Here is a 15983-nt window from a genome sequence, read left to right on the forward strand (position 1 = left end):
ATATATATATATATTCACACTTCCGACACGTGTTTTAGATCATGTGCGGTGCCATAACAATCACATATGGAAGCGTGACAGTTTGCATCAGTTTCTTATAACCACGCCTATTTTGTGAAGCTGAAGGGGTGCAGCTGCACCTCTCTCTAACATACTGGAAAGCAAAATATATGCATAATGCTGATCAGAATGCTGAATATGTGCTAGGGCTGTATTTAGATTTGAAAAAAAACCATTTCACACTGTTAACATACACCTTATTCTACGTAAACTTACTAAATGTGGCATTCGACGAAAATCTCATGAAATCATTTCTTCTTATTTGTCTGGCAAAACTCAATAAATAAGGATTAGGACTGATATATCATCACTCAAAAATGTAATAATGGGGGTACCCCAAGGATTAATTCTCGGCCCAATTCTGTTCTTAATGTACATAAATGACCTGCTTAAATTAAGCAGTAACATGATTTGCCTCTCTTACGATGATGATGCTGCGATTATTTAAAAAATAAAAGTATTGTGGAACTTCAAAACAATGTCAATACGCTTTTGCTTCTAATGAATTCCTGGTTTCGTGCAAATTTTCTTTCCCTGAACGTATCAAAAACATTGATACAGCATTACATTACCTTTTCTTCGTATTTCCAACTAAATGTACAAATAAACAATTCAGCTATCGAAGAGAAAAAATAAATCAAATACCTTGGTGTACCCACTGACATGTCTCTTAAATTTACAAGCCACATCAATCTCGTTGCAAGCATATTAAGTAGAAATATTGGAATTATAAGTAGGACTAGGTACTTCATTGATAAAACAACGTCACATCTACTCTATAGCGCTTTAATTCTTCCTCAGTTAAATTACTGTTGTTTGATTTGGGGTGTAAATTATGCTTCTCAATTAGATCGATTAGAAATTTTGCAAAAAAAGAGCTGTGCGTCTGATAAAAAATGTGTACTCTCCACAAAGGTTCGAGCCAGTCTTTAAACGATACCAAATCTTGAAACTATCGGGTATCGCTAAATCCCAAATGTTAATTGTGATGCTCAAATTTGTAGCCTCATGGCTCGCTGCTTAATTCGATTTAATGTGCAAGCTCTACGAATCAAGTGCCATGGAAATGAGGCGAGTAAAACATTTGGACCAGCCTTTCCCTAATGGTAATGATAGGCCATTTCCAACATTTTGCCTTGGCCCTAAGCTGTGGAACGACGTTATAGTTTTATAGCTTCCACGAATAACTGATGTCTCTGCATCCAAACCATCGTTAAGAACATCATCCGCAGGCATTTCGTGAATATATACTAATGCAACCAACGTATTTGAAGATATTGCAATCCTTTGGGCCGCACATATGTAACGCACTTCATGTTTAATCTCCTTCGTGCTCCATAATCACGTTCTAATATAGTCAAAGTCATGCACACGTACCCAAATTCATGGCGCTGGCTCCGGGAGTTCTCCTAGCAACAAGCTCCGCTTAGATGGGTGGACTCCCTGGACATCCAGCTCAAAACCTAGCACGAGAATGACCAAGTAATTGCTCCTCCGACCTGTGGGACTGTATAATCCTTACTAACGCTGTGAATGAGCGGTTGTAGCTTATTGAGTGCTTATGGCGAGCTGTCATTAGCTGACTTTGGTTAATGACTTCTTTAAGCCTTCTCATGTATGATTTTTCCTTGCCTCTTACATAATACAATTCATTGGGGTCTGCACCACCTCTTCGCCCGCTTTTTTACGTTTATTCCCTCTTCCTAGCTGGGGGTGCCGCGACTTGATTTTATGTTTCCTGGTGTTAACGTACGGTTTATTGCTTTGCTGGGATAGAAGGAGGGGCACTCTTGGTCACCTGTTCCTGGGTAACGGTATATAAAAAATCACGCGGTTGGGGCATTTACGATGCACCTACCCATGTGTTTACAGAAATAGAGTGCCAACAAATATATGTGATTATCGCAACCCGGTTTTAATTCAAGTTTTCAACACACCAAAACTACATCGATAACGCATTTCGCATTTACGCATAACGCGTTTTAATTGATGTAAGACAAAACATTATCAGTACTCGACCCATGATTTCAGGAAATGGTCCTCTACCTTCCCCAAATATGCTTAGGTAAGTGCCCTCCTACTCTGATTGCTTTTTCCCGCCCGTTCCAATGAACACGCAGGAAATGGTTCTCTGCCTTCCCCAGTTATGCTCACGTAGGTGCCCTCCTACTCGGATTGCTTTTCCCCGCCCGTTCCAATAAACACGCATTGCGAGCCGGCTGTATTTCTGGGTGGCACCGTTCCAAACTGTTGAGCCTCTGAAAAGTGGCCCTGACCGACTTCGGTTCGGACGTATGGCAAGTAAGACGTCCGTCATGCCAACGGCATGCGCAGCGCGGATTGATTGTGATAGCGTTGCTAGCTGATCTGGCTCTTCTGTGACCATGGGATTATACTGATGCGCGCATGGTCGATGGTAAGTGAGCTCACCCAAGCATGACCGCCGCCAGGGTCTTGGTAGGGGACGGGCACAGGGCCGACAAACGATACCCTCCTGGTTAAAAGCCCCCCAACTCAAAAAGTCGCCGGATATGACCCACGTGATTTCGAGTGGCACAACTTTCTTTGTATAGTTTTGCAAAGAAAAAGGGCCCCTGGGGATAGAACACTAGGGAGCACGTTGTATTCCCGTCAGGGGCTAAAGGGCAAGCCCGTTCAAGCATGGCATGCCTGCCAACTGTCATGCTGGAGACACGAGGCGCCGAATCCCCGGGTCAATACGTAAGCCCTCATAGGTATCTATCATATGTTGACCGTCTGCCTGGCGTCGGAAGCTCCTGACTGGGGCTTGATTGGAGCCCAGGACTGACGCAGGGACCCTCATTGGCGCCATAAAGCCCTTATCACCGCGGGTGCCCAATAACTGGCTCAGAGAGTCCCTTTCGGCATAACGAGCGCCCAACGCGAGAGGTCCCCTGACATTCGGGGTTCCATCCCTGTTCCTGTTCAGAACATGTTCCCATGGCCGATTCGGGATCCCTTTGCCGACGAAGGACCTTTTATTAGGCACTGTGGACCCCTGGCAGATACAGGGAACCTCATTGTTTCAGGTGTCCCGACCAAAGTAAATCGCTGGTCCCGGATCTTATCCCTGCTTGGGAAATAAATCCTCAGGGTTCAGTCCAACACAGTGTTTACTGTTCGGTGTTGGTGGTCTCTGACCAAAACAGAGGCCCCCCATTGCCTCAGGGTTTCCCCAATCGGTGCAAGAGACGTTCTGACTGACATTTGACCCGATCCTGAGGGTCGGGGTTCTTAAAGGGAGCGTTCCACACTTGAAGATATTGAAGCAAACACCAGATATCATAAAATGAGCTCACTTATAGCTATTGATACACTTTTAAGTGGAAAATCATGTTCTGGACAACACGGTTTCTTTATTTAGTAAACATGCCTCCCAATATATCACTTGTGTATTGCGTCATCGTACCTTGCACAACATTGACTGAAAACCAATATCGGTTCCGGAAAATCTGGAAATCGTGCTCGCAAACGCCAGATATGAACGACTCGACCACAATGGTTGTATTGGCCTTATCGGCGCATGGCCAACGAAGTCGCAGAACTTGAATGACTGTATTGTTAGTACGTCATGGGTGCCTCGGTGACCTTGAAATGGTCTGCATTAACTAGCCTGCACACCTCCGTGGGCGTTTAGCCCACAAACTAGGGAGGTTTAGGTCTTAAGAAGGGCAGGTCTGTGTACTGCACGGAACATCTCCAAGATGGCTATTTCAGCTCAAACCCACATACAACTGTGGAACACCCATTTTAATGCCCTCTACAGGCACCTACAAACACAAATGCCTGCTTGAAGGGCTCTTCGGGGCCTCGGAGCGGGCATTTTATGGTCGGTCTCCTGCGGGCCCCTCGAATACTGGTGAAGGCCGACCGGCCTCCTTGCCAATACAAGATTCTTGTTAGGCACTGTGGGCGCCTGGCTGACACGGAGGGCCCTCATTGCTACAGAAGTCCCGACCAATGTAAATCGCGGGTCCTGGCCATGTCCCTGATTAGGAATTGGGCCCCCAGTCCCAGACCCGACGCCTGAGTCACCGAGGGGCTAATCCATCGCTTGTCACGGCTGCCAAGCCTCCACCACATCCGTGTCTCCGCGAAATAGGCTTGGGGGCTGAGCGCGGAAAGCTCGCCATCGAATGCATAAAAACAGGTTTCTCCTCGGATTCGACCCACTTTGCTTTCGACGTAATAGAGTTGGAGTTGTCCCGACAGAACAAGATACTACAGCCATGCTGTAATGCATTTCCTTACCCTGCTTATGTTATGGTTGTTTATTGGTGTTTTCGGGCGCGCCGACTGCAGTGGTCATTTGGCGCCTCACTCTGTCTCGGCGGGGGATGCTGTCGTTGGGCATCATTACCATTCTCTTTGGCGTCGATCGTCGAAACCCGGTTTTGGAGACCGACGTAGGGTCGATGTCGTAAATTCAGACGTCGTTGGACGCGTGCGGCTTCGAGAGGAAAGAGTGTAAGTTCGTGTACGCGGCTATTAAAGGCTCCCACAGAAACCCTCGGCCGGTGGCCACAAGGCGAGGTGAAGGCTGCGACGCAGCATTGCGATAGGCACGTCCGACACGGCTAATGTTTTGGTGGTCATTGTTGGACGATTACGTTGGTATCAGATTTGTCGACTGGTGACGATCGTCAGGTTTTCATAGGTGTTCCACCGGGTATCCCCGTAGAAGTAGAGGCCAACCCATTTCAAAGGTGCTTACAAACGTCGGCGGTTAACAAATCGGTCACGTTTTTGGTTGCTTAATACTCCATTGTTTGGTTTCATTGTGCGATAACACGTCGTGGAAAAGCAATGCAACTTGCTGAAGCCAGTCAACTTGCCGGTGGAGACAAGACCGGTGTCAACAAGACAAAATCACAAACACAAATCCACGCCCGTGGCTACACAATAAAATGCTTGCCAAAGGTAGAGCAAAGCATGGAAGGCACGGGATCATCTCTAACTCATCCCCCCCCCCCTTTGAGCCAGTTGATGTACACCACATGCTCGACATTTTTTCAGGAATTCGGTCGAGATTTTGTAAGAGCTTTTTGTAACTTGGATGTTTACCACACCCGCGAGGGAAACTCTGGTCATGTTCCTTCAACTTGTCATGATAGCTGCACTTTGCACATTCTTTCAAAGAGCCATGTGACCCAGGGACGCGTCTCGTGACTCGTTGTCATGCCACGTAGTCATGATGGTTCCGTCGACATCAGGGATACTGGCAAAGTAGTGGATAAGCTGCACGTTTGGGAAACTAGAGGCACGGGGTTCAATTGTCCACAGTCCTCACCCTTCACGCCAGGCTGAGAGGCAGGCCATGCTGTGCACCATTGGGGGGGGGGGGGGGGGGCATCGTAGAGCCCAGTGCCATGGAGAACACGCTAGATTAGTGAAAGTTGAAGTACTCCCGGACAATGTTTACTTCACTCGCCCGTTTTATCCCGTGTTCTCATGCCTAGTGATATGCCGGGATACTACTCTCATGCCATGCCCCATCAGGGGGGTGACGGGAACATCAAGCATACATGAAGTGAATTTTGAACACCTGTGCCCTTCGACGTATGAGTGAGCTCCACCACAACACAAATGAAACAAGTGGAAAATATTTGGATTAGTGCAGCGGACAACACACCTTCTGCTCGCAGACACATCCATAACTGATTCTGAAGAAATAAGCAGGATACGTTTGAATGAAAATTGGACAACTCAAGTTGTTTCGTTTTCTGAAAACATTCACACCTTTTCCAGCACTAGCTTCGGGTAAGTCTACAGGGATTAGCTAGTAGATATTATGGCATATATATGTATAAATATAGATATAGATATAGATATAGATATATATATAATATTATATATAGGAGAGAGAGAGGAGAGAGAGATGAGAGAGAGAGAGAGAGACGAGAGAGAGAGCTAGATAGAGATCGAGAAGAGCAGAGAGAAGAGAGAGAGAGAGAGAGAGAGAGAGAGAGAGAGAGAGAGAGAGAGAGAGAGGAGAGAGAGGAGAGAGAGAGAGAGAGAGAGAGAGAGAGAGAGAGAGAGAGAGAGAGAGAGATAGAGAGAGAGAGAGAGAGAGAGAGAGAGAGAGAGAGAGAGAGAGAGAGGGAGAGAGGAGAGAGAGAGAGAGAGAGAGAGAGAAGAATAGAAGAGAGAGAGAGAGAGAGAGGCCGCGGCTTCCAGATGTCCATGGGCCAGCCCCCCTTATGAGGCTATTGGCATAGCACTCATCCATATAAATGTTTCGATGGACGTATACGTGTTGCATGAATGCGCATAATGCTCCTGGCGCCTCATTGTGCACTCAAAGTACGACGGTTGCTTTGACAGGCTGCACGAGGTTACAGAATAGCAGCAGGTTTACATGATTTTCGCTTCACCCATTTCGGACGCATTGTTGATACCAGTATTTTCCAGGAAATATCAAAATTGCGCTGCGAATCGAGGACATGAAGGATATCTTCTTCTCAGGCGTGAAACAAAAATTCGGAAGTCACTTTTCTCTTGAGACATCAGACATACGTTGCACAAACAATTCGCGATAAAATCGATCACAGAGACACGAAACCTGCGCAGAAACTTAAGTGACCCAAATGTTGTTTCCGTCGTCAAAAGACATTTCGATGCACTGAACGCATGCACCGTGCATACACCTTTCCCGACAGCGACACAAATTTGGAATAGAATGAACCCATACGGTCATTCAGGCCAATGATCTAAACGCATCAGCAATTTCTTGATGGGAGGTTACAATCGATAGACAGGTTCAAATACGCTCCGTTCCTCAGGCGCGGATTTTCTTTGTGTAATGGCGTTTATACAACATGAATGCCATCTCAGCAGCAAATTCTTTCACAAGACATTTTAGATTTACCGTCTCGCGACATCACGAAGCTAACGTATCGTAAATATAGCAGTAGCCAGGCATCCTCGGCGAGGATTCTCGCAGCTGTAGCGTTCTGTTACCCAGCTATGTGTGGTCACAACATCGCGCAGTGCTCTCACGGCCGCACCTCCGCCCATTTTCACTTAACCACAACAAAGAAGCACATCACCCCGCATGCGTGGCGGAGACCTACAAAAACTACACCGGCGTTCTCGCACCAGGGACTTCCACTCTCCCAAAGCTTCGCTACAGAGCCTCATGACTAGCTAGGATGTCCGACGGCGGGACGGCGCCGAAGGGGTGGCAAGCCCAGAACACTTCCGGGACTCTTCCCATCCGAGGGAAGCCCAGAACTCTTCGGATGCCCGTCCTGGATTGGCAGACGCCAAAAAACCTCACGAGCACCGTGGTAACGGACGGGCGGAGACGAAGCGCAGTTCGGGGTGCTGGGAAGTGTCGTCGTGGTCCGTAGGGAAACGAAGTGCTCCTGGTGTCTCCTGAAGAGGCTCCACACGGGGTTCCCATTGCGATTGCGACTTGTGCAACTAGGCACGTCAAATGGAGCTCAACCGAGTCATACTGACTGGAACGGGAAGCAGGAACGTTAGACACCACACCACGTCACGAAATTCGAATAGCGTCAATATGTGCGTTAAGGAGTCTTTTAAGTATGACTCTCATCTATACCCACGAATCGCGTAAGCTGTTGCAAGTGTGAAACGAGAAAACAAGGCTCCGTGGAAAGCGTCTTTAAGGCCTGTTTTGGCGAAAAGTGTTTCTTAATCAATTGCTTTCTTCGACCATAAGCTGCATAAATACAAGCAGATCGCAGAACGTAAAGAAACAGCCGACAAGTTGGAGCAGTTCCGGCATGTCCTGATAGGGGAGACAATGGACGCATTTAAACACTTCGGCGTCTGCTTCCAATTTCCATCTCGTCCAAGGACAGATTTCGTGGCCCTTACCACACGATCCGCGGCAGCAGGCGGCGACCGAGCATCTGGTGGAGTGAAATGTCAAACGGTGGTCACGGACAGCACAATGCCGCCGCTCAGGGTAGGCTTTGTGTATTTGGAGGCCTCTTCGCTGTGGTTCCTCCTCCGCGATGAAGTGGGGGGTCTTCTCTGAAAGTTTGCATTCAAGCTGCCTTGCGCAGTCTGAAACAGCAGCAAGGTTATCATCGGGACGATGCCGACGACGGGTGATTATAATAGCAAGTGGGCTCTGCGCGCCCATATCGCCTCATTACGTCTATATTTGGCCTGTCCTAGTTTATCCTTCGCATTAGCATCGACACGAACCAGTGTCGATAGCCTATACAGTTCACAGAGTACACACCTTTCCGTACAGTTCAACAGCTGGCAGAGACATCAGTTCGCAGGGTACACACCTATTCGTGCACTTCAACCTCTGGAAGAGACATTTATCTGGCAGGGCACAGAAATGGACATCGCCGACCAACAAAAGAACGGTTTTAGTGCTAGGAAACGTTGAATAAAACTTTGCAGCAGTAGCACTCTTGCAGAAGATTCGCGACCAGGCCACCGGACAGGTGGAATTAAACGCAAACAGGTCTGACGCCTACCAGTCGTTTTCGCAAGCTTAGCTCGTCCCGTGCGCCATCCTCCGGGAAGCATGCCGTTTGGTTTCTTTCCTGCAGTTTCATCTTCTTTTCCCTAGCGTGCACCAGCTGCCGCTTCTTCTCTTCTTTAGGCCAGTAGCGGCCCAGCTGGAAAATCGGCCGTGGCTCGCAAGCTCTCTCAAGCCAGCACCAGTCGTACGCAGGCCACTGAGCTTCAGTTGACTGGGTCTGATAACCCACGCGAGTAGGGCTCCAAAGGAATTCCAAAACGTTCAGTGCAATGCTATGTCCTATTGTGGAGCACAACATCGGAATGTCGCTAGAACATACGAAAGCGCGAACATTGGCGATAAAAACCGAAGCCAGGAGGCAATTCATCGAACATATTGCTAGACAGCGATTGAGACTGATCATGTGGTTGTGTCGCGTAATGCGCCGCACAAATTATTTTCGTATGTGTAAAACGAGGTTCCCACACATTTCCATGACTTGTGACGTCGTCTGGTGTCGGTTGAGCCTACCCTTCCCCCAGTCAATCTCTGCCTTCCGTCTGTCCCTCCCTCCCACCTTGAGCTCGGAGACAGCGTCGTCATCTGTGGTAACGCCGGTTCGCTCCTCAGTGATGCGTGCCGCCCTCTCCTTCAGCATCTGCTTCCTGACGGGGCGACGAGCGATGTATCGCGAGCCGTCAGAGCGCACTTTCACCTTGTACTGGAACTGCGTCTCTCCGAGCCCCCTGTCGGCTGGTAGCGTGTGACTGTGGTTCTGCGCGGCACCGCCAGGGGAGCTGACGTAGCGATACTGCTCCAGCGACCCGGCGAGCGGTCGAAAGTGCGACGTTATTGGCTGTGTTGACGGCTTCGCTCTGTCCTGTTCTTGGCGCAGAGCGCGCTGGTATAGCTGCCGATGCTGGAGGCGCATCGTCTCTTGCAAGTGCGCTGCGTTCGTGTAGCTCATGTGCTGCGGAGGGAACGCCACAAAGTTGCGGTTCTTCTCCACGGTATTGGCGCTATTAATGATGTTTTTGTTCTTGGTCGCTGCCGGCTGCAGCGGCGGCAGGCGCATACATGTGCGGCAGCGTTGGCAGGCGACGTCACTGTACATGCCAGGATTCACGCGCACCTGCTCGTTCACTTCTCTCAAGGCCGGGGCCGTCTCGCGCCTCGCCTCACCTTCAAGCAAGGTCAGCTCGAGCGTCAGCGGCTCGCCCGCCACCTGAGGCGGCGCCTGCCTGCCGCTGTTGCTCTCCCTGTCGTTGGTAGCACTGGCTCGCTGACACGCGTCGGTGCGACCGGCGGCGACACACACCCAGCTGGCCAAGCGACAGAGCGGTGCCGTCTCCGGCGCCGGCACCGGCGGCGGTCGCGGCTCGTACGGCTGACAGTACAACGGCTCGTCCGGCTCCGTGCCCTCGGGGATCGTCTCGTAGATGTGATCAATGACCTGGCGGCGGCGCGAGGCCCACTGGCGGCGCGCCAGCGACTCGCACTCCTGCTGGATGGACGCCATCTGCCGGTGCACAAGCAGCAGCTCCCCGTCCATTGTCGGCAAGGTGGCGCTCTGGTGGCCTGTCGGCGAACTGCTGCTTCCACTACTGCCGCTGCTGGTGCTGCTAACACTGTTGCCACTCTTCATGGTGTCGCGCTTCTCCTGCGAGATCCGTTCGCCGTTGCCTTCTGCCGATAACGTGTCGACCACCCTGGAACGTGCGAAGAAGTTGGCGAAGAAGTCAATGACGATCTCGCCAACGCAAACACCTTCGTCATCCTCATGCTTGAAGGTTCTTTATCAAAATTCAAAGAACGAAAACAGACATGTCTGTCGGGTGATACACATGACCAAAGGCCTGAGACGCTCTAAAAACACTGCACGCAAGCACGCACGCACGCAAGCACGCACGCACGCACACACGCACGCACGCACGCAAGCACGCACACACTCAAGCACGCACGCACGCACGCACGCACACATACACGCACGCACGCACGGCTAGAGCCTGATAGGTTCAGGGGAGCTTCTATGACATTGCTTATGGAAGCGCGCTCACAGCTTGCTGAGTCCTGTGGTAGGCGTACCTGTTATCTAGCGGTCGCTCAAAGTATGTGGGTTGTGGAGACGTATTCGGTTCTTCGGTCCCCACGTGTTCCAAAACGCAGTCATACTCTGCCTAGAAATAGAGCAGTCATGTCAGCCCCATAATCCATCGTGCTGCCATGACATGGAAAAGGCCGAAGAACGATGCTTGAAGTCGCAGCACAAGCAAACCGATAGGAAAAAGGCCAAATGAAAAAAAAACATATTCTCAAGCCTACTACCCTTAAACTTTCGTCATTCCCTCCTTTTTCCCCGGTGCCTCAACCCTATGATCCTTGGTTCTTAAGGCCTTCTCATGTGTAAGTTGGTGCCTGTGGACGTGTTTGTGTGACCGTTTGTATTTTGATGGTTTAACTTTCAGTCCACTGGGGGTCATCCCATTAACTTTTAATTCGTTTCCGTTTTGTTCCGACACGGAGACCTAAATTCGCAAAGAACGGAAATCCGGAAAACGTGGCTCGTTCTACGTCGCTAACGTCTGTCGCTTTCCATAGGTAAACCATCACCACCGGCAACGTTGATGCTGTGTGCGTTCCCTGAACACTGAGCATCCCGCGTCACACTCCAGCCGGCGGTCCCACAACCACCGGGGCGATTCAGCACCAGTCTTTCACCCGGAAAAACTACGCCGTATGTGGTCCACCGACACGTCCGTCGTCATCGAGTGGAGCGGCAGGAGAGCGGCCCAACGGGCCAACAAGCCCCCGCGCGCGCAGCACCAGACAGCGCGCTATTGGGGCGCCCTGTTGGCCGCTGGGGTGCTGCTGGGGAGCCCTGCTTGTGCTGGTGGGTACGGTGAGTCATACTGCGGATATTTTGCAGGGGTTGGGGATGACTGTCGGGGAACAGTTGGCAGCCATATAGTCTACTAATTTCGTTGGAAAATGACGAAGCATTGCACAAACCTAAGGCAAGTCGTGTAGCTATTTTGGATGCGCTTGCTAAAGACCCGCTTTCGCAGATCCCACGTCAACGTTGATCAGACATGGATTCAAGTGGGCCATGCCTTAGATATAATCAAAGAACCAAATTGTGAGCAGAGTATGTTAAAAATCTGGTGGACGACTCACCAAAAACAACTATCAATAGTTGTTCAAGGCAGCCCGTTTGCTTGAAAAAGTCCATCTTTTAAACCACGGAGTTTCTTAGATGGCCTTTTATTGGACAAAACTGTTGAACATTCGATAGCCATCTCGTCCATTCTCATCTACATTACCGCAACGCTTAGTGATCTCCGGCCTGGACCCACTGGCCTGGAAAGACCGTCAGTTGCATTCATCTGGCACGTGCCATGCAAGGGTCAAAAACAGGGTTATGGCCCTTTTTATATTTTGAATCAGGCAGTTGAAAATAAGATGCAAAATGATGTGCTGACCTACACGAGCAGCAGCACTTTCTACCTGTGTGTCACAGGAGAGCATGGTGAAAGGTCGGCGGTGTCGTCACCTGTTCGGCGGGTCGGCAGACGAGCAGAGTGACGTCCGGTTGGCTGGCCAGCAGACGCTCCGCCTCTTCCCGGCTGCACACATCCACACCGTTGATCTGAGGACGGGACGGCCGCGTCAGGCATCGCGCTAGACGCTCACACCTCCGCTGCGCGCTTCCACGCCGATGATCTGAAGATAGCAGCTGAGGCGGACCACAGGCTGTGGGTGGGCGTGCCGTTTGACGACTGACTCCAGGGCGCGCGACAGCTGCACCGCCGGCTCGAGCGTGGATGTCGTTTGTAGGGTGAGGAGCCTCCGTCTTGCGGCCGCTGGATCATCCTGAGGGTTGGGACCGCCACCCCCCCCCCCCCCCTCCTCTCCCCCCGGCTTCACCATGACTTTCCCGTTATTTTCCCGTCCCGATACTCACAACGCTGCGGTCCCTTGGTCCTCACACCGCTGTGCTGCCCTGGTCCGCACATCGCTGCGTTTCGCCGGTCCCCACACCGCTGTGTTCCCAGGTCGTTACTCACACCGCTGCGGTCCTCCCGGTCCTCACTAACACCGCGGCGGTTCCCCGATTCTCACGCACACCGCTGCGGTCCCCCGGTCCTCACTCACACCGCTGCGGTCCCCCCGGTCCTCACTCACACCGCTGCGGTCCCCCGGTCCTCACTCACACCGCTGCGGTCCCCCCGGTCCTCACTCACACCGCTGCAGTCCCCCCGGTCCTCACTCACACCGCTGCAGTCCCCCCGGTCTCGAAACTGTCGCGCTCTCCGCTGACCTCTTGGCCGCGCGGCCTTGCACCGGCGGCGGCGCGTCTCCTTTGATCTCATCCCTGACAGCGTGACCCGTACGCCCGCCGGCGGCGCCGCTCAAAGGAGCCGCCGCCGCAGGAGCAAGAAGACAGCGCCCGAGCCACACGGTCACGCGCCGCGACCTGTTTTGATGCGGCGCGCGGCCTCGCGCCAAACAAGCAAACACCACCGCGTGTCGGCTGTGCCGCCTGCGTGCTCCGACAGCCGGCTCTGGTGCCGCCGACTGGGGCGACGCCCTTGGGAAATGCCGCGCAGACAAACCAGCGGCGACTGGGGCCGTGGCCGGGCACGACCGTGGATGAACCCATGTGGACAGTGACGGATGGACGTGCTAGTCGGCGTTGGAAAATGGTATGTTTACACCAAATTCACGTTTCATTCCTACAAATCTGAAGTCGAATGATAATTGGCTTCCGGAGTTGTGGGCCACAAATGACCTCACTGACCTGGACGATGCGATCCCCGGCCTGGACACGACCGTCCATGTCGGCGATGCCTCCCACATCCATGCTCTGCACGAGCACATCGGTCTGCTCGTCAACCTCGTTCCCGTCCGGGTAGTACAGGGTCAGCCCGAGGCGCTCCGAGGTCAGCGACCTATGCAGTGTCACCTCCTGTGGACAAATGTCGCGCTTGAAGTCCTGCAAACGTGTCGGGGGCACATTCCGAGGAAACATCAGTCGCGACGCGAGATGGCGGGGATTCCAAACGAACACTGATGTCACCTGGGGTTTGCGAAGAGACGGGCTTTGAGCGAACCATTTCGGACGAAGGCGACGCAAGCGAGACACGGCCGCAATCGATGACTGCGCCGAATTCGGCGCATTGTTGAACCACGACGCATCTGCGCGACGTTACGTAGAGGCGTCAGCCGTCACCGAAAGTGGCGCCGCGGCCGCGCCAAGCCCGGTGGCTGCCAGCGCGTGTCGAGATGGCATCACGGGCGAACAATGGTGCCGTTGGGCCGGCCGTGCCCGGCGAGGCGCCGCCGACACCTATCAGCTGACATCGCTACGTCACGTGGCCACTTGGGCGGCCGGCCGGTGTATCGGCGGCCCCATCTGGAGCTCGCTGGTGCGCCGGAGGACGGACGGCCGCTCGGCGCCGCAGCGGAGGCCCGCCGCCGGCTCCTCGCATTCGACATCAAGGCACGGCTCTTGAATTGGGAGTGGTCGCTGAACGAAGGGCCTTGTATCCAAGGATTTAAGGCACAGGCATTCGAGAAATGCACCGCACTTTGTGAATGTCAAAGGGATGTCTAGATTCGACGACGCGCCCCTAGAACTCATAAAGTTATGCCTTACTATGGTTCATTCACACTCAAGGTACCACGCCTGAAGCCCGCGTGCAAATTGCATAGTGACAGTGTTGTGCTTAGTTTTGCGTACGACGAGTTCAAAGTGCTGCATGGGGCAAAAGTAGGTCAAGCCCGAGCGATATCTAAAAGCATCAATCAAGTTTCAAAGCCTCTGTGTTAAATCTACACCTTATAAAGAAAGCCATCAAACATGACCATCATGACACCGTGATGGCTGACACAATGCAATTGACGGGTACAAGAATGAAAGGTGAAATTGCATCATGAGCAGAGTGCAGAGAGACGGCGTTAACGACGGGCAGACACTAGCGCCACCTGGTGCTGCAACGATTCAATACAGAAACCCACTGAACGGCTGAGCGGCCTATGTGGCCTTCGAAGCGTAGCATGGCCGTGTATCCTGACTGCGCGGTGGCCTTCAACAGTGAACGCGACCCTCACTTATATACATGCGGACAGAAGCAGCCGATGTGATGGCTGATGGCCGATCTGCTTCTGAAAGAGCCGTCAGGAATGCAAAATACAACGCTGTTACTCGCCTTGGTCATTAACTGGCCGGTGACACCGACATAATAAAAATATGGCAATGTTTTCCAACATTCACAAAATATGACAATATTTTTCCAACGTTCTCAAAAACCTACACCATTCTGACGCCGCAGACAGACGGAAAGCAAATATATGTTCCTTGCGGTCGCTACTTGGCTCCAGGGCTCCCGCGCACTTCAGTCTCTCAGCTGCTTTGCCTCGCGCTCTGATACGGCTCTATTGCTGTAGAAAAACATGCGTTGATGAAATGGTGGCATCGGTGCTACCGCGTTCTTATCGTCCCAGGCCTATGTCGGAAATCCACGGAGGCATTTAAAAAAATTGTTTTGTCACATTCTGACGGCTGCTTTATTCAGTCCAAAGAAGGAATTGACCGAAAACCATATGATAAAAATGCTCACATCAATGGGTTAAGACAGCATGCTTAGACCCATTCCAAACAGTTGTTTTTTTTTTAAATCGTCGGACTATTGAGAGCTTTCGACGGTGATTTGGTTCCATGATGTATGAACCGCTTACAAGTATTTCCCCATTCACCAAATGATGTGCTAATTTACCGACGCAAAATGACAGAAGTTGGTGCGAAAGGTGAGCTTGTACGGCTCGTAATGCCATTTGTATTTGTGCATGTCATGAGGCAACCCCACACAGTACGGCTATCACGAGCATCGTGTAAAAACAACATATGACAGGGCGGGTGAAGAGGACAATGCTCAAGAAGAACGCAGAGCATGCATATGAACTTGCCTGATAACGTAAGCCGAGCAGTCACTAATCGGTACCTAGCTCGGAACACAAGGAAGTAGGCGGGGTGCCCAATCACGCGCCGTGTCAAGCGGATACGAATCGCTCCGTGGGGCCATTTGTTAGGTCAGTCAACGAACAACTCGCTTGCTGCGCAGCCTATGTTGCTGACCTAACCTCAAAATCCAGGTGTGCATCACCGGCGTCGTCGAAGCCATGGTCACTGGCGTCGTCGGCATCGTCCGCAAAGGGCGGCGGGGATGCAAACTCGGCAGGGGCTTGCCACGCCCACAGCTCCGTCTGCGTCGACGTGGTCACGTGCTCCGCCTAACGATCAGTGCGGCACATGTCACAAGGGTACAGGCCGGTCCGGCACACTCACGGGCGGACGCGCCAGCACCACACGCGCCGACGTATCACACCAGCACGGCACGCGTCACAAGGCGGGCGTCAGCGGTACACACCAGCACGGCACGCGTCACAAGGC

At 51.9% G+C, this 15983-nt stretch overlaps 1 protein-coding gene across 1 annotated transcript in view; it reads right to left on the minus strand.

Moving 5' to 3' along the window:
* Positions 1 to 6560: 6560 nt before the first annotated feature.
* The window catches only part of LOC119108525 (E3 ubiquitin-protein ligase PDZRN3-B), a 40810-nt gene continuing 31387 nt past the window's right edge, over positions 6561 to 15983 (minus strand). The window contains exons 3-10 of the mRNA XM_037232102.1: positions 15674 to 15823; positions 13332 to 13499; positions 12084 to 12179; positions 10619 to 10710; positions 9111 to 10242; positions 8547 to 8690; positions 7927 to 8118; positions 6561 to 7544 (exon numbers count right to left, since the gene is read on the minus strand). Coding sequence (XP_037087997.1) covers positions 7978 to 8118; positions 8547 to 8690; positions 9111 to 10242; positions 10619 to 10710; positions 12084 to 12179; positions 13332 to 13499; positions 15674 to 15823 — 1923 coding nt within the window. The 3' untranslated portion in view covers positions 6561 to 7544; positions 7927 to 7977. The remainder of the gene's footprint in view (positions 7545 to 7926; positions 8119 to 8546; positions 8691 to 9110; positions 10243 to 10618; positions 10711 to 12083; positions 12180 to 13331; positions 13500 to 15673; positions 15824 to 15983) is intronic.

Source organism: Pollicipes pollicipes, unplaced genomic scaffold (assembly GCF_011947565.3).
Source record: "Pollicipes pollicipes isolate AB1234 unplaced genomic scaffold, Ppol_2.1 Scaffold_6686;HRSCAF=7923_pilon_pilon_pilon, whole genome shotgun sequence".
Lineage (NCBI taxonomy): Eukaryota > Metazoa > Arthropoda > Thecostraca > Pollicipedomorpha > Pollicipedidae > Pollicipes > Pollicipes pollicipes.